We start from the raw sequence: 19,115 nt of genomic DNA on the forward strand, positions 1-19,115 counted from the left end.
CGGGGGCTGAGTCCACCGCCAAGCATCTCGCAATGAGCCCCCTTCAGAGTATGAATTCCTCAGATGGAAGGAAACGCTTCGGACTCCAGCGTCTTTGCATTTGGTGGAAAGAAAAAATGGCTTTTTGGGGAGAGGCGAGCGATCGTATCAAAGCAAGGGCATTACTCAGTTATACCAGTGAGTCAAAGTTGACCTCCTGCTTCAGAAACCCCAGGAGAAGACAATACAATGAAAAGAAGAGGGAGGGCTTGTGAGTCAATAAGATATCTATCAACGTCGGTTATTAAAAATGACTTTGCAAAGGAAATAATGAGCTATAACCTTTTCCTTCTGCGTTTCTAGGATGAATAAACAAATTCTACTCCTAAGTGCTACCAAGAGAAGAAGACATCCAGACGAGAAAGGTCCCTGCGAGCTGAACGTGGTGACAGCCGGCCACCAAGAGAGGCACTGAGTGGGCAGCCATAAACTCACGCAAGCGCAGGAGATCCTGCACTAGCCTTAAACCACCTGCACAGCACGTGTGAAAATACAGCTCAGACAAAAAAATATTGATTTTTAGAGAATAGGACTTTCTTATTCCCCAAATGTCTCCAAAATGAACACTGCCACAAATGAAGGTTCAGTGCAGAAGTTGAGGAAGTCAAATTAAAACCATTTTTAATATTGACCAGAATTAATGTTTAAATTAAAATATACTTTTTCAACTTTGTCCAAGAGAGAAATAATTTACCTCAGTTCTATCATAGCTTTCCAGACTAGATGAATATTATAAAGCCAGATTTATGGAGCTTTTCTCTTTTTTCCCCCCATTCCTCTTCTTCTTTTAGGCTTACATTTGAACTCGAGCGTTGGGTGACAACCACCCTGCCCCTTTACTGCTGCCCGCATCCAAGTCTACCATTTTCCAGACTGCACAAGTGCTTTACAAGCCCCCCCGATTTATAGAGGCTGTTGCTGCTGTCTGAAATACCCACTTGGGCCATTTTTAAACCCAAAGACCCAGTATTAACATTTCCTCCTGACAACTAATACTCCTGTGGAGCGGCTTTGAGCTTTGCAGAGAAGTGGTGCAGGTCCTGAGCCTGCAAAGTCTCGAATGCAGCAAAATTGATTAAAAAAAAATAAATCACTAACTAAATTGCCAGTCCATCCCCATTATGCATCCCTTTGGATGCACAGGCTGTAAGCCCTGCGGGGGCATTGCTTCAGCAGCATGGAAAGTTAACGCCGCACGATCCATCCTCAGCTCACCCCTGCTTATCGTGGTTGGGATGCTCCTTCACGCTGCACCAATACCTTTTAAAGGCATTTTGTAAGAATAATGAGAATATGATGGATTTCTTCCAACGCTAACTCTTTTTTTTTGGGATGTGCGCAGATGGGAGGAAGGTCGTGCCGCGCTGCAGCTGGGCTCCCGCTTGCAAACATTACTCATACCTACAGTCCCACCAAAGCACGAAGCATCCATCCCAGCAAGGAGCTACAGCACCCCAGGGGGGTCACACTCAGCCCTGCATTTTGGGACGTAGGAGGCTTTGGCATCCCAGAGAAAACATTAGCGGATCTGAGAAGTCCCCCATCAGGAGTCTGGCCCTTTACAAAAATATTCCAGCCTTAATGCGTGTCATATGAGAGGTAATATAAAAGGGCAAGAAATGGGGGGAGAAAGGGAGAAATGAAAAATATGCCATGGGCCTGAAGAGCCAGAGAGCTGGACCTGGGGGATGGTTCAGGGGAACAAGGGGGAAAACATGCCTATTTCCTTCACTTTCCAAAATCTTTACGCATTTTCCTTCACCACCAGCACTTGTGGGGAGCTGGAGCACCATTAAGCCTCCGCTTCAGTCAACACCTCAGCATCATCCTCCGGCACTCTGCTGCTTGCTCTCCACTCCCAAGGACCTCTCGATCCGTTGGGATAAACCGTGTGTTAGTCCATTAGTGACCGCTCCGACAGCCGGAGCTCCTGGCCAAGCCACTGCCTGACCTTGCCGTGACTTGGAGCATCCAAGGGAGCAGCGCAGACCTCTCCTTTCCCAGCTGCGCAGGATATTTGGGCAGGATGCTCGGCAGACCCCACGGGCAGCAGGAAAGGATGCTCCGTGACAGCCTGCCGCATGGCAGCCCCAGCAAGCGGGAGAAGAGGAGCGTCGCATCCAGAGGAGGAAGGAGCACGAGCAGAAGAGCTGTCGGGGCAAGAGCTTTGCTCCGTGCCGGCTGACCTACCATGCAGCCCTCCTCTCAGCAATGTCTCTTTCTACCAGTGGTACCTGCAAACAGTCCCCAGGCCTGAGACGAGCTCCCTGCCCCAAACTGTGCACCCCCAGACAACATTAGCTACCCTGGGAGAAAGAATATATCCTAAATTAGGGAAAAGCAATACTTTTCACAGGCATTGACAACTAAACTCATGAACACCTCCCAGCGCTGCACATCCTTCTTCAGCCTTGCTAGAGAAGCAGCTATGGACAGCAGCAGGACCACAAGCAGCTTAGAAACAGCTCATTAAGGGACTAAGATGCAAGAAGCCGTATTACTCCAAGATGGGATTTAATCCCCTAAATCTCCCTTTTAAAGCAGTGCTAAATCCCACTCTCCTTCAGCTAGCAGGGACTAGGTACCCCTCCAGCCTCCGAGCAAAAGGGTTAACCCTAAACCCCAGCCCCTGTTTTGTCTAGGGGAGGGCAGCATTTAGGCAGGGATCTGTACCTAACAGATACCAGCTCCGCAGTGACCTTTACAGTTAATTCAGAAAGCAGATGTGGAACCAGACTGCCCAAGGCTACGGACTTCCCTTAATAGCCAGACATAAATAATTGATCGAGAAAAAAAAAAAAAAAAAAACAACACATAATCAAAAGGGCTCGGTGCTTGCTGCCTATATCAGCCTGCCCTGGAGCTGGTGCAAGCCAGCAGAGGGGATGGAAATGGGCCTGGAGAGCAGTTTGCAGGCTTGGCACAACTCCCCCTGCCCTCTGCAGATGCCATTAAGCGAGTCAACATCTTCAAAGAAAATCCCTCCAGAAAATACCTGCTCAGCAAAGGGCTCCAGTAAAGGGACCCACCTCCCCAAAGACAGATGGGATAAAGATCTTCTTATCCCTCTCGCCCACGTGGTTAGGTGCCCAGCCTGTATAATACTGTCACCTGGCAAGACATGCTCTCCTATTTCATTTAAAAGAGGATTTTTTTTCTCCTAAAAAAGACCAGCCCTTAAGGCTAGGTGTGTGTTAAGGGCAAACCAGCAAGAACAACCAGCCCGCAGGACCCCCCGCAGGCAACTCCAAAGCCCCCGGGCCCTGCAATGCCAAGGAGACGATGCTAAGCTTTACAAAGAGTGAAAGAAACATTAAAACCCTGTGCATCCTCTCCGAAAGGCTCAGTGAATTTGCAAAGTGCATGGGCCACCCCCCCAGACCCTCGCTGGCGCTGGGAGTGAGCAAGGCTGTCTACCTAAATCCCTGCAAGTCTGGCCAGCCCCGAGTCTGCAGCCCCAGACACAAGATCTCGACAGCAAACCGCACTGGCAACGTCTAGACCTTGCCGTTCTTCAGGGAAGGAAAACAAAAGAGAGAGACACGAGAAGAATTTGCCAAACCAGCAGAATAGCTGACATTTCAAAACCCCAGATCGCTCACTCAGAACAGCCAAGTCATCTTTAAGCTCCTTTCTTTTATTCCCTTGCTCAATTTTCATGCCGGTGGATTCACCCCAAGCCCGTTTGCTGGGGCTGAGGGGGTAGGAACAGAGGCAAAAGTCCTCCTGACCACATTATTGGGCTTGCTACATACACTTCCATCCCCTGCAGGGATTCACACCACCCTCTGCAAGGGCTGACCTATGCTACCTACATTTTCAATACAGAGGAATGGAGGACAGGGGAGGTTTGCTCTGCAGAGCAAGACTCCAGATTTTATCACAGCTCTCTACGCAACAGGCTATGTTGTCCCAAAAACATAGCAACAAACATGTCAGCCTACACAGGGCGTGGGAAACAGCGCATGCACGTGTAAAAGAGACATCAGAGGTATTTTTTGCTATTATCAGTTAGCAAGGAGATGCCTCATGAACCACCCAAAACAAACCCATACACCAGAAGGACTATAATTTGCCCATTATTTTAGACTGGCCTCCCTCCTGAAACGGCACTGAGCTCAGCAAATCAGTCTCTCAAGCAATCCACACTCCAGCTTGGCTTTACAGATAATCCCACGTTAAAAATAAAGCTGGAGGTTTGATTTTTTCCCCTAACCCTCTCCTGCGTGGGGTCTCAGTAGCAGTCTTTGTCGCTCAGCCCTTGGGAACAATAATTCAGCCAACAAGTCCCAGCCTGGAGAGGGCTCTGACTCACGGGGTTTCCCTAGTAACCCAAAACAATGGAAAACACCAAGTACCTTTGCATCCTTAACCAAATCGTGGGCACTATCCTACAAAAACCCCAGCAAACCGTTGACACCAGGGCCAGGCTTAACAGAGCCCATAGCTTGGCTTGTCTCCCCCGAGCAGGGCCAGCCCCAGCCTTGAGAGGATCAGGGGCAACGGGTGGGAAGCACAGAGGAGAAAACCAAGGAGCCCAACTGAATGACAAGAGGCTGAAAAACAAAGCAGGACACAAAACATTTCCTCTCCTCTTCCCCTTACAGGGCGCTGGATCCTCTCCTGGTTCCCAGCCCTTCTCCCACCCTTCAGCCCTCGCACACAGCAGTCACTGTGGCTGGGGGATGCTAATTTTGCTTCAAGAGCATCGCAATCCCTGCCACAGGCAGCAAGCAAGACAGGGGAACAGCTTCCCCCAGCCGCCACATCACCAAATATTCATCCCAAGGGCCAGCGTCAGGCAGGGGGCCAGGTTTTGCTAGGGTGGACACAGTGATTCTCAGCTGGGAGTTACGAGATATGCTCAGATGCATCTTCTCCAGCAGGCACAGCAAGCAATGGCAAAGGATGCATTTCCCACTCACTTCAACCTGACCCAAAATCCTCGTGTAGGCTCCGAGCCAAGAAGGGAACAGCAGGCTGGGAATGCAGGCTGGGAGCTAGCGGGGACAGCAGCTGTGGGGAAGCTCTTAGGTGCACAAAAAGAGCAGTCATCCTCATGTCAGCTTCCTGGGATAGACACAGCGCTGTTTGATGAAAAGCCTAGCATCCACATTTCTGGCAATAAAATAAGGGTTTTTTTTTTTTTGGGGGGGGGGGGGAAGTCTTCATGATGAATCATTTATGACCAAGCTTCAGCTGACAGAGTCCCTATTAAAAGGGTTTGTGTCTCGGGGAGAGCCCCAGGACCCTACCTACAGTAGTACCACGTTAAGCCAAGCCCGTGAAGGACCGGGAAGGGATACATGTCCTACCACCACGTCGGCACCCAGCAGGGACCCCAGAAAAGGCCAGGGAAGTTTATTATGAACTTCCAAGCTCACTGCCCCCCTTCCCTTGGGATAGATCTTGATAGCAAAACTCCTGGAGGCTTTCCCAGCTGGCTCCCGTGCAGCATCCCCCGGCGTACTCCAGCTCAGCTCATTAAGTCCTTTCCTCGTTAGAGGGCTGGCCAAGCCTCTCCTCCTTCCCCTTGCCTCCAACTAATGGGATTAGTGTTCAGCTGTGTGGTCCCAGCACGCTCCTCCCCGCCAACCCCCGGCACCCTCCTCTGCCATCCAGGCCAGAAAGCATTTTTTTTCTGCTGAATCGGGTATTTCAAGGCAATCCGAGCCGGTAAGGAAACGAGGCGGCGCCAAGGGAAGAGGAGGCGGACGGAGGTCATGGCAAAGCTGGAAAGCAAATGCACTAAAAACCAGAAAGAAAGAAGGGGAAGGGGGTGGGGGAGGAATGTATAGAAGGAAATAATACTTGGGGGAAGTATTTGTTGCATGCATTATCCTGGTTTTTTCCCCCCTTTTATTGATGCTGGTTTTTTCCCCCTTTATTTAATTCATTAAAGTCTCCAGTGCCGCCTTTATGTGAATAGACAGTGGTCCTCCCTTCTCCCAGCCCAGCATCCCGCGCATTCACTCCCTGAAAAGTCCTGCCCGCGGGGTATAAACCATGAAATGCGCCTGAAAACCAACCTTTTGATTAGAGCTGACAATCCCCAGGCACTCAAACCGTCCGTCCCCCCGGATCGGAAAGGAAAAATTACATCATCTCCGACCCCCATAACGTGGGAAGAGCCCGGGGTCAGAACAGGGAACCCTGTGGCTTCCCCTTGCAGAAGGATTTAATAAGCAAAGGGGAGAAACTTTCAGAGACTGAATTTAAGTGATGCTGAGAGCATCCTACCACAGGCGTCTGGATAACGCACCGGAGGATAAAACTTTGCAATGAAGGCATTTGCTTTTTAAAACCAGTATCTTCTCTATTTAGGACTGGCCACATTATGCTTTTCCTCTAATCCTGCAAATCCTTACCCCTTTTGTTGATAATTTCCCCTTCGTTACTGGCAACATGGCTCTGAGCCTGCCTGCCAGGGCAGAAATAATGCCCAAACAAACAAGCAACCAACCAAAAAGCAAAAGCATCTTTATAGCTCGGTTATTTCTGAGCTGGTTGTGCCTTTTGAACACTTTCCATCACCATGGAAAAGAGTACTTAAATAAAAATAAATAAATAGAGGTGAGGATAAAGCATGGAAAACAAAACAAAAATGGGAGAGCGCACGAAAGAGATCTTTGAACATGGACCCTATTTGCAGACATCCAGGTGCCGGCAGAGCAAACCTCCCACAAGATGACGAGCTGAATAAATATTGATCCTTCCACATCTCTCAGGACTTGGGAAATATGTACATTTTTATCTTAAAAAGGAAAGAAAACCGGTGTAGGGAATCAGCATGGGCTGCCCCACGCCACCGGGTGAGGAGAGGTGCAGAAGCAGGGCTGCTGTAAAGCTGCTATAAACTCCTTTTCAAACACATCTGACGAATCCTCAAGCTGTACAGGGTTTCCAAGGAATGTGAAAAAACTTCTGAAAATCTATTAAAATCCCCCATCAACAAATATTATTCAAAATAAATAATAAACATCATAATTACAAAATAAATAATAAATATCATCATTTCAAACTAAGTAATCAACAACCATTGTCTTTCCTAGCATTTGCTGAGATTTCGGCCACGAGGAGGAGATGGTCTTGGCCAGGAGAAACAGAAGATGCTTTTGGACTCGGGTGACAGACAGTGACGACAACCAACACACCGGACCTTGCCGTTGGCCAGGGGAACATGACGGAGATGAACATAAAAGTGCTCTGATTTCCATCACTCTAATTACCACAGCTATTAAATGCCACAGCTGGCTGTTCCAGTGAAGGAACAGCCCTTCCTGCAGCACTTTCCCCCCTCCAGCCCATTTTTTTCCAGGATAAGAGATTTGCAGCACCTGAAGAGCAGTAAACCAAGGGAGGGGTGGGAGCCAACGGCCCCCCAAAGCCAAGCCTTACTATGTTCATGAGGGTGAGGACGTAGTTCTGGACGTGTTCCTTCCCATGGAAGCGTACAACCGAGTCATCCACTGCCAGCAAGACCTCGATGTTGTAGTCGTCCTTCCTGGCATGGCGCCTCTTGCGCTCCACGTCCCCCAGCTGCTCCGTCATCAGCTCCAGGGAGTTGGGGAGATCGCCCACCCGCACGCCAGGCACTGAGCAAGGCATGGGGGGCAGAAAAAGAAACAGCCATTGAGGTGACCTGACACCATGGTGACACTCCAAAAAAATACACATTAAGCAGGAAAAATAAATAGGATATTTAACTCCAACCAGGTCGTTGATCCCGCCTGCTCTGTGCTGGGGAAATGGCTCTGAATTGGTAGCACCCAGCACTAAAAGACACATCTATGTGATGATGGTCCTACACTATCCGTTGGGTGGTGGTGGGACACCTGGGGAGGTGGTGGATAGCTGGGGAGGACGCGTACAAAGCTGGGGGTTGCTCCTTGAGAGCAGATAGCTGCAGCCAGATAGCTCCATCCTTCAGCATCCTTCACCCTTCATCACATCCTTCACCCCATCACCCAGCAGTGCCTCTGAAGCTCTCAATCGCAATGCCATTAGCAATGCTACAACAGCAATGAGCACACCCTGGAAAACTTTTCCACTTTTTTAAAAATCAGGGAGCTGATTACGGTGCCACAAGAGGTGAATAAACACCAGGGAAGGCTAATGCCTCTGCGTAAATATAAACAGGTTTATAGAGTGCTTGTGCACAACGTTGACCCTATGCTTGTAAACACTTCTGGGTGCGCTCGGCTTTGTGCGGGTGAGAGGGGAAGTCAGCAGGCGATTTATGCGCGCGGAGTGCAGCGCACGGCTAAGTGATGCTATAAAAAAAAAGCCACGTTTTCTCCTTCAAGGCACAGAAGAAGGAAAAAAAAGGACAAGGCACTAGAAAAGTGAAATTAATTATGAATGCTGGGAAAAGGAAGGGCTTTTATCATCTGTTAAAAAGTCAAATCAGCGCCACATTTCACAACGTATTGGTGATTAAAACAAGACTGCAGCACCTACATCTCCAAGCCACAGTCGGCAGCCAAGTCGGACCAAGTCCGGCTCCTCCTGACCCCTTCACTCACGAGTCCCAACTCTGCCTCCCATCCCAAGGCCAATGTGATCATGCATGGGCCTGATCACACCCATCCAGGAGATTCTTCCTCTTTGAAGAAGAGGAAGAACAACTCATATATAACTCATCCAATTTTAACCAAATTTGGAAGAATTTCAAAGTTCGCAGCAAAAGCCCCGCATTTTCTTTCCTTTCTTCTCACTGATGACCCAGCTGGCAGTTAAAGCCAGCCTAAAGCCATAGGGCGAGATGTACAAGCCAGAGGGCAAGAGGAAGGAGAAATCCTCCCCCCACAAGAAATAGTTATTATCAATTGCTGGGAAGGACTAGATTCCAGCAGCCCCTACCTTCAGGGTGGAGGTCCTGGCGGGGCTCGGCGCCGTCCTGCCGGATGGCCGACCGCCGGTACACCACGTGGGCCCTCCCATGCTCCTCCGTCTCCTGCTGCCCCCTCTCCAGGGGCTCGATGAAGAACTCGTTGCTGTCTGTCCGAATCAGGCCAGCCTGGACTCCACAAGGAAATGAAGAAATGGGAAAAAAAGGTGTGTTTTTATATACACATACGTGTACATACACACTCAATATACTCATTAAAGATTGATGCAGAGCATGCATGAATGCAAGGGGGGGAAAAGCATCCCAAATAAGCCAGGTGTCTTGTGGCTACTCCATGACACTGGGATGGATCCATTACCATGTTCACGTATGATGACCCTTAATTTCTCCTGTAGATGGAAAAAAAAAAGGGGGGGGGGGACGGGGACACCAACCAATCAAAAAAACCCTTCAAGTTATGTCTTTATATGGCTAGGAAACTCCATTCCTTCTCATCAGCGATGAGTTGTTCTGCCTAACCCTGTGCATCAGGGGATATAGGCTGCACCGGCTCCGATGCCGCCGCGCTTCCCTGCACCCTCCCCATGCCCATCCCCATCCCCACAGCGCTGGGGAGGAAATCAGCCATTTCACCAATGCTACTAACTGCAGTCACAGCGAGAAGGAAGGAAAAAGAAACCATCATCTTTGCCCTGTGAAGTGCCTCGGAATTGACACAGGGGAATCCCTTCGGAGGAGAAGCTGGAAAGTGTTACGACTCCACCTCCCAATGAAGGGGAAGATGAATGAGAGGGCAAACATCGCTGGAAATGTTGTCCTGGCTACCGACCTGCTCCTAATTAACACCAAGCTCCCACCAAATCCCCCTTGACATCAGCCCAAGCACTCATACCCCGCAGTGCCGGCCAGCTCAGACCTCGGGCAAGCAAAAGGATTGCCAGGATTTGGCTTCCATCCCGTGGGCAGCCCCCCCAGCACAGCATTTCTCACAGCTCCCTCCGTCGCGCACGCGCGCGCTCCTTCCTCCAGCGCTGCCCGCTGCTGCCTGCTGTTGAATAGCTGCCTGGAAAGCGCAGGCAGAACATATGGATCTGTTCTTATAGCAAAGCCTTCGACAGCATGTACCTACTGGAGTCCTCATCAAGGCTGGGGTATTGGAACTGTTTTCATCAAATAAAATAAAATTAAAATAAAATATATATATATCTCTATTTTGCACACAGCGGTACGAAGACGTGAGCTGGGCTTTCTAAACAGCCAGGCAAAGCTGGGACTCTTCCAAGTCCGCCTGGGTCACTGGATCTCCTTTGCATTCACGTACCGTTGCATTCATCATGGCATCAGCCAACCTGGCTCTGTTAGACTTCATCAAATTTCCTGCTCCACTTGGGTTTTATTAGCTGCTTAACTCCTCTGGAAAGCAGGCTTTTGGCTGGTTTTGTTTTACCTCCTTCCCGAGGAATCTAAGTACGGGCAGTTGTGCTAGTATCAACTTGCCTGACACACGTATCTCAGGTCCTTCCCGTAGGAGACGTTCAGGTCACCAGGGCAGGACCTCTCCAGGCAGGGCTCGTCCCACCACCCCCAGCCAACAAGATGAAGATCACAGCCAGGTTCAACCAAGAGTCTGGAGCACCAGGCGTGGCAGTGGTGATGAGGCAGAGACCAAGCCAGGGAGTCAACCCAGAGGTCAGGTCCAGTGATGGTTGGGCAAGTCCATGATGATGGGGCAGGTCCAAGCCATTGCCCTTTATTATATGGTAAGAGAAGGTGGGCATTCACTGCTTAACACAAAAATGAGTAGCTACGAAGGGCAGAGCGCTGGGCATCTGACACAGGCATCACAAACACGCTTTGATTTTATATGCAAGAATTACGCTGATGATTTCCCACCAACTAACGTGCTTCCAGCTTGTACATCACTACAAATTTGGGCTGGAGTGGCACGCCTGCTACCCGAAAGCGCCCGGCACAGTACCCCTGCCAGCATCCCATTTTAGCCCGGCAGCAGAAGAAGCAACCCCTGCCCCAGGAGGAGGTCTGCTGGGACACTGCTACCCCCTCGCAGCCCTGCCACGGGGCATTTCACCCAGGACGAGGCACCCAGCACCGGTTTATCGGTTTACAGCGAAAGCCGGGACTTGCTGAGTCAGGCAGCTGGAGGAAAGCTGTGCCGCTGCGCTGGGGCAAGGCTGGATTAAAATATGAAAGAGGCTGGTCCCGAGCCACAGCCCACTTGGGTTTGCACTGCTCTACATCTTGTGACTAATGATATATGGCTCAAGAAATAAAGCAGCCCAGACTTTCTCGCCCATGCTTTCTCCCAAAGGCGGGATGCAACACGCTGCTGACTCCAGCGATGACCGACAGGCAAAGTGGCTACCACAAGAACTTGTGTACACATCTGATCAGAGCAGCCTAACAAATGAAACAGAAACCACAGCAGTCACCTTGGCATTTACAAAAATAAAAAAACAACCTAAAAACACCATTGCAAGAGGCATGCATGAACCTGCTCGGTCTTAAAAAGGAGCAGCTCGGGTTGTATTTCAGCATTTTGGGAAGGTTATAACTGTAGGGAGACAGCAAGAGAGGCCAGACGCCACCCAAAAATAAGCTAAATAAGCTCATAAGCTTTCCTTGGGCTCTTGCCAAAAGATCGATCCCATCCTCAATGATCAATTTGCCATGTGCTTCTCACCCCCAATTTTATTTGGTTTAATAATACCAAATCAAATTAAATCCAGCAAGGTGAGACTATCATTACTGATATTTCTAACATGAGATGCTGTCTACAGCTCTCAGTGAAGGTAATTCCCAAACTAGAAAATGACCCTTTGAAGACAATTCCACTGTAAAGAGGGAAAATATACTCTTTTTTTCTTTTAAGGAAAACACCAAACTCACTTCTGCCAGCTCACAGAGGGTGAAGTCTCTTTTCCAGCTCTCCTGCATCTCCGCAGGCTATGGGAGAGAGGAACTGGCCCTGCTGGCCCGGCGCCAGCCTCACTAAGGGGGGGACCCCCAGCACCCCGGGTAAGCGGCGACTCCATCGCTGCTGGGTAAAAAAGCTCCAACTCCCACAGGAATTCAGGAAATTCTGACACTTCAACACAGCTGAAATGTGGAAAAATTAATAAAGCCGCTCCACTCAGCCAGAGAAGCGAACAGTGCCGAGGAGGGGGAAATCCAGCTGCGTGCATAGTATGTATTTTTCCTACGCGATTCACACTTAATTTGGACAAAAAGTCCCAGAAAGCCGGGCTGTGTGAACACAGGCACCATCACTAGCCACCGCTCCCCGTTCATCCAGAGATTGCCCGGCGAGGGCATCGGGGGGATCTGCAGGGATGCATCTGCCCTGCACAGACCTGGACCACACCTGGCAGCAGCACGGTGCGCGTGGCACCAGGGCACGGCCCAGAGGTGCTCGGTCACTATTTTGGTACCTCTCCATCTGCAAGCTCATTGGCATCACAGAGGAACACGGAATTAAGCAAGATTTCACTCCATGCTCCTTACCGGGCACACAGTCTAGTATTGCAAACTCGGGCAAGATGCTAAGCAGGACGCAGAGAGAGCTTTCCACCAGTGAAGCTGGGGGATAAAATACCACCTTCAGACACATTTGCTCCACTCTCATTGAGAGCAACATCTTGAGACATCTCACCCTCCAGGCATTTAAACCAGCACCTTTTTTCTTCCCAAAATTAACCCTACAGTTCAGGAGCTGCAGAGAAAATCCTGGAAGACAAATCCATACTTTTTGCACAGGGGGATCGTTATGGGGACTGTTTCTCCCTTCATTCCCTATTAATTACTGTTCCTGAGGGCTTTTGTGCTCAGCTTATCTGCTGCCACCCATCTGAAGCAGGCCAGGGCGACAGGGACGACAGGGCGACAGGAAAACGCTGGCTCTACAGTTTGCAGCACATTGGCGTTTAGTGCAAATAACTCCAGAGAGCAGCAGGGAAAAGTCAGCCATGAAAAGCAAATACGGTGCCTACAGACGATAACTCTTCACTCGTCTCTGCAACCAGCAAAGCACGAAGAAGCAAGGTCGACCACACGCTGCTAAAGCCAGCGTGGAAAGGATGGGATGCCTTCACTGCAGCAAGATGTGTCTGCTGGGGGAGATTTCTGCCTAACGCTACTTTACCAGTTAGGAATTTGGTGGCTTGGATCAGCTTTGAAATTATGTTATGGACGACAGCATCTTCCCACCCTGGTACGAGACACCCTTGCAAAAAAAAAAAAAAAAAAAAAAAAGGCCGGATTTTCACGCGTGGATGCCTGCAGCAAATAACCAATGTGGAAGGTGCCATGGGTTTGGCATCTGTGAAAAAAATCAGCTCAATTCCATGGCTAAATACGGATTTGGGAAAGACTTAATGTGCACTCTCTTCTTCAAGAACTGGGTTTTTTTTCCCCTCATTATTTATAATCTCAGTCTCCATTTATACACAGCATAATCTCTTTGTGTACACAGCCTTCATCCACAGCATCTCAGAATGCTTCCTCTGACCAGAAACGAGGGGCCAAGTGCGGTCCTGTGCCTCCCACGCACACTATACTGGGATGCAAAAGCCACAATCCCCTTTTGAAGCTCATGGATAACTTCCAGAAAAAGTCCACAGCAATTCCAGGGTACGTGCATATCGAAGAGCAACAAAGCTACCTACAGCCGGTGCTCCCCACGTTAAGTTAGTCCCTATCTAGCGCGATGTTAGCAACAGTCCCCAGCGTGTACGTCCCTCCCGGATGCTCTGCTGCTTCTCTGCCCGGTCATACTGGAGGTACAACGTGGTCATAAATACTACCCTCCCATCCCATCCACACCTACCACTGCCTTTCGGTTCTGTTTCTTGCTCCATTTGCTAAATCAAGCTCTTTTCACCGCTTTTCTGGGGTCCTCTTGGTCTCACAACTCCTCCAAAGGGGACGGACCCTGAGCTGTCATACTAACTTAAGCCAGAGGACCATACAGCAATCTACACCAGCCAGAAAAACCCATGAAAGAGAGAAACCAACTGCTACGTTGGATGTATCACAAAATCCTCTTTACTGGGGGAGAAGCAGAGCCCCTGCTCGGGCTCTGTCCTCCTGACCTCTTCCCCCAGCCTGCAATCGCCACATGTGCTTCGCCGGATGATGGGAAATTGCTGCTTGAGGCCAGGGCATTTATTTGTTGGCCACGGAGCAATAAATACATTGCAGGAAGAAAAAAAAAATAGCATTTTTTTTTCTCTTCCCTAGTGCTGCTGAAGCTCTACATGAAGAAATAAAACATCTGCAAGACAACACAATGCTAACACCGTGTGCCAGGATAGCTTCGGAAATGGGGACACACCAAAACTGCCCTGCAGAAGCCCTCGGCGTTTGCAAACCACCGAAGCCCCATGCATCAGCACAACGCGGCTCGGCTAATCCCACCCCACACAGCAGCAGCAAAGCCCCCACAGAGCTGGCTGCATCGGGGGTTAATGAAGGTAAAGAGGGATGAAGCAAGAGCCCTGAACTGCTGATCCTGGGCAAAGAGCCACTTCTTCCTTTACACGAGCTTAAAACAGTGGGCTTGGGGGTACCATGCGCGGCAAGACAGGTATGGCTGCATAAATCCACATGCAAAAGCATCCTGCAGTACAAGCTACATCCTAAACTGGCATCGCTGCTACTACCTGTGGCCAAAGGATGGCTGGAACAAGGGCAAAAATACCAACAACCTCCACCTGAGAAGGTGTGCCTGGGGCTGAGATGGGAGAACTTGGGGCTAACGCCTAGAAAAGCCTGGAAAAGTTAAGCTAAAGCCTACTTGAGATGGACCCTAACAGTAGAGCGGGCTCCGGGGAAGAGAAAACCCCTGACACCATCCTCACTGCTTCCTGGCCGTGGTGGGACAGAGACTCAGCTGCCAACCACTTCCAGCATCCCTTCACTCACGACGCCAATGGGATATATCTGCAATGCAACCTGCACACTTAAAAAACAGGTTTTCATTCCAGACGCAGCACTACTAGTTGCTTGCTGGAGTTATACAAAATATCTTTAAAGCTTTCAAGCCTGCCCAAATTCACCAGCCCCAGCGCGATCCATGTCACGGAGAAATTTCTGCAAATTCACAGCTTCATCCGATTCCAAAAAAGATGCTTCAAAAGGTGTGGATTATGTGCTAAAATTGCTGGCAAAAAAAACCCCTACTATATGTAGGCGAAATATGTATTTCTAGCTGTGCTGCTCTATCATTTCTGCTTGTATAGTAACACCAGGCGCTATATAAAAAGAAAAGAATGCCAAATTGTTTGTGCTAGCAGCCAAAATTGGCTAAGGAACTCCCAGAATAAAACAACCAAAAAAGAAATATATAAAAAAAAAAGGCAAAATAAGACGTTTATTCCAACCCAGGAGTAACGTAAGTGGTACCAGGAGAAAACAGCAAACGCTGGCACCTAAAACAAGAATTAGATCGGCTCAAAGGAAATTTGAAGGGCAACGGGCCAAAGGTATAAAAAAATAAGAAATTCCTCAAGCATATCAAAGGTAGGGAACCCACAGGCAGACCAGACACCGGGGTTAAGGAGGTAACAGAGCCATTTAAGTAATTAAAGTGCTGTGGCAGTAAGTTACCGATGCTGAACTGTGCTCACCCTGCACTCAGAAAGCCAAAAGACTCTGAGCACATCAGCTATTAGAAAAAAAAAAAAAGAGGTCCTCCACCAAAAAGATGCTTAGAGGGAGCAAGACCGCACGCTAACAGTGATTTCAGGAGATGCTCGAACTCACTCAGCCTCATTTAAGAGGTGCGAAATGCGGAGAAAAAGTTCCTGAAGCAGTCCCAAGGTAAAACACGGGTGAGCAAGGATGAAGCAGCACCACCAGCAGCATGGGTACCTGTCCTGGAGGCAGGGCAGAGCCCGCGGGCATAACGGCATCTGACATGGTCCCCCTCTGGGCAGGAGGCAGCTCAGGCACGGGACAGGCAATTTTTTCAACCCCTTTAAATAAATATAGCTGCACATACAGGGGAAGGACGGAGCACTCGCACGTGTAGTACCCTGCCCTGCTTACGCCACAGGCCACGTGGGGAAAGGGAACCCGCAGCAGCCAGCCGGTAAAGGGCAATGTATGGTGCAGCCACCTAACGCATCACCAAAAAAATCAGGTTTCAGGACACTGTGATCCGCCACTTAAGAGAAAACCACACCAACACACAAGCAGCGTGCACGAACCACCCCGCTGGCCTCGAGCTTACCAGTCCATCGCAGTTGCTGATGGCCACAGCGGCACCGGGCATGCCGGAGATGTCACCGGTGAAAAGGCACCGCTGCTGGAGCGGTTCCCGGAAAAGCACCTCAAAATCCTCCTGCCATTCGGCCACGGCACCCGGCGGCACCAGCCGCCGGTTGGGCCTCAGCCGGAGGTGCAGCTCCTTGCCGAAAACCGTGACGTTGAAGTACAGCAAGCGGCCGCCGGCCCCGCGGTGCTGGGGGGACTCATCCAGGGGGCTGCGGGGGATGCGGCGGTGGGATGGGTGCGAGGCCGGGGGACAGGCAGCTTCGCCGATCCCCACCACCGCGTCGCCGGACAGCACGTGCGAGAGGAAGCGGCCCCGGCAATCAGCGCTGAAGGGGATGATAACACCATACTCGCTGAGTTTGCCGGACAGGAGAAGCTCTGCGGAGACAAGACGGAGGCAACGGGCTCGGCGGCGGGCACGGAGCATCCCGCTCACACGTTGGGATTTCAGTGGCCAACCCAACTCGGGGAGCCTTTGGCGAGCCCGGCCAGAGCCCGATAAGCCCAACAACTGCTCTTCCCTCCCGACGCAGCTCCGCTTTGTAGTTTTAACCGGGCGCGTCAAACGTAGCAGAATAAACTCGGGCTGACGTGCCCCCCGCACGCCAAGCACGCCAACTATTTCTCACCCAGCCTCCATCTCCCCCGGTTGCCCATTGGAACCAAACCCCCGCGCCGGCGGCAGCCCTCTCCTTCCTCCCCATCCTCCGGGGTGCAAGCCACCTGTCAAAACAACCCCCCAGCCCCGGACCCCCGGGACCCTCCCCGCCGCCCGGGGAAGGGGCCGTACCTGGGGCGCTGCCGGCGGCCAGGCAGCCGTGCAGGGGGACGAGGCAGGAGAGCACCAGCCGCAGATAATCCATTTGGGGCCGGCGGCGCGGCGCGGCGCGGCGGGCTGCGGGGCGGGCGGGATGCGGGGCGGGCGGCGCCCGGCGCCCGCCTCCCCCCGCCGCCGCCGCCGCCGCCGCCGCCGGGGCCGGGGCCGGGGCCGGGGCCGCTGCCGCTCCCGCCGCCGCCGCTGCCGCCTCCGGGGGGCCGGGCGGCGCCGCGCTGCGCGCCCGCGGCCCCCGTGCGCGGCGTGGGGCGGGCCGGGGGCAGGGTCTGCGCGAAGGGGTGGGAGTTAGGGGTTTTTTCTTATTTTTCTCAAATTTCTTATTTTAAAATTTTTTAAAATTTTTTATTTCCTTCACTTTTTCTTATTAAAAAAAAAAAGTTCTCGGGCTGCGCTTGGATGGTTCTTCTCTTGGAGATTAAAAAAAAAACCTTTTCGGGCAGCCGGCTCCGGCCTGCCAGCCCTCCCCTCCCCGCCCCGCGGCCGCTCGGCTCCAGCCCTGCCCGAACAAAGGCGAGGCGCGCCGGGAGCCGCAGGGGGAGCCGGAGCCCCCTTGCTCTGCCCCTTCCCTCCCTGCCCTGGGGCTCTCCCAAAACCCACCCCTGGCCCCACGCTGGAGCGGGACCCCGCGCAGAGGAGCTCCATAAGGAGAGCCAAATCTCCCAGCACTTAAACCCCTGCCGCCTCATGAGGTGAGGGTAAACATCCTGTTTAGAAACATCTGGGATGATTTTTTTTTTTACTCCTCCTCTCTGTTTTTAGGAAGAGATATGATGGAGAAGGTGCTTGCGTCAGAGCAGCGCCTTGTTTCTGGATGCCGTGTTGCCGGCTCTCCAAGGATGACCACCTCTTGGGTTTGCCAAAGGGCATCGCCAAAGCTTTGCGGCTGGGAGCCACACAGTTCGGTACGTGCTGTGCGTCATCAGGCTCCTCGCTACCACCCTTAGGAGGGGCAAATAAATTAGGTAGTCCCCTAAAAAATAAGCAGGATTTCAACAAATCCAACACCAGAGTAAAGGGGCTTCTCTCATCGCTTGTTTTCATTGCAGAAGACACCCACCATGTGAATACTTAAAGCCCAGGGCAGAGAACAGGCGGCCACAGGCGGCAGAGAACAAAGCTCTAAAGCAGGGCCTCTCGGCATCTCTTGCCCAAACTTCACCATCACCAATGCAGAGGAGCATGCCTTCTGGTACCATTTGCATTTGCTGGGTCTAGCTATATTTTTCTTCTGAATCTCACTCTGGACAGGACTCTAAGGCCAGCTCCAGGGAGAGGGCTGTGCTGCAGCACCGGTAGTACCAGTTGTGCTGGTTGTGCATGGATTATACTTACCTGGGGCCTCAGGGGCAGTTAGGGTTACGCACAGTGACGCAAAGCCTGTCCTAAGAGGTAATCCCTGCCTTGAAGACTTTGTCATCTAAGCCACTGCAGGAGCCAGAGTGCGATGGGAAAGGCGAGCAGGGAAAACAACATGCCAGGCTGCAAACTTCACATCAGCTCTACTGTTAGGATTATTATTTTGGATCTCCTTGGTAGGACCTCAGTTGGAACTTTGCTCCCAGCCCAGCAGTACAGTGATGCCAGGATCGGCAGGAAAGGACCACCATTTGAGAAAAGCCACCTTTGGAAAGCCCTGCTTACCTCTGCTGTGGATGTGGGTGGATGGTGGGGCTGTTGGGTGCCGGAGGAAGGACCAACACGTGCAGATGGGGAACCTCTTGGAGATGGTCCTGCTGCAGCCATTTCTGGTGAAGCACTGAGGGAAGTGGTCTCCTCAGCACTCTCCAGTCATGTTATGCAGAATGGATGCTGCCAAAGCATCACTCCGGAGCTGCAGATGAGGATGAAGAGCCTTGCTTTCTAGCTGGGTGATTGGGTTGGGTTCTGGGGAGAGGAGGGGACATTGAGGTCTCAGAGATCAAAATCCAACCAAAAAAACCCAGTAGGTAAAGCCACAAGATATCTCTGGAAAAAGAGATGAATAAGCTTACTTCAACTAGAGAAAGAGAATTTCGAGTCGGAAGAACAGATTTTATTTCCCGAATTAAATCTTCGCATGCTTCTGTTGCATAGTAATTAAACACAAGAAGTGATATG

At 51.0% G+C, this 19,115-nt stretch overlaps 1 protein-coding gene across 6 annotated transcripts in view; it reads right to left on the minus strand.

The window, feature by feature from the left end:
- ADAMTS14 (ADAM metallopeptidase with thrombospondin type 1 motif 14) overlaps positions 1-17,115 on the minus strand; it is a 38,795-nt gene extending 21,680 nt beyond the window's left edge. For all 6 annotated transcript variants that reach the window (XR_012776194.1, XM_075505385.1, XM_075505388.1 and 3 more), the window contains exons 1-4: positions 16,974-17,115; positions 16,140-16,561; positions 8,902-9,058; positions 7,438-7,634 (exon numbers count right to left, since the gene is read on the minus strand). Coding sequence is in view for 5 of the 6 variants with exons in the window: in XM_075505385.1 (XP_075361500.1) it covers positions 7,438-7,634; positions 8,902-9,058; positions 16,140-16,561; positions 16,974-17,046 (849 nt within the window). In the remaining variant the exon portion in view is untranslated. The remainder of the gene's footprint in view (positions 1-7,437; positions 7,635-8,901; positions 9,059-16,139; positions 16,562-16,973) is intronic.
- Positions 17,116-19,115: the final 2,000 nt, after the last annotated feature.

The sequence above is a fragment of the Mycteria americana genome, chromosome 6 (assembly GCF_035582795.1).
Source record: "Mycteria americana isolate JAX WOST 10 ecotype Jacksonville Zoo and Gardens chromosome 6, USCA_MyAme_1.0, whole genome shotgun sequence".
Taxonomy (NCBI): Eukaryota; Metazoa; Chordata; class Aves; order Ciconiiformes; family Ciconiidae; genus Mycteria; species Mycteria americana.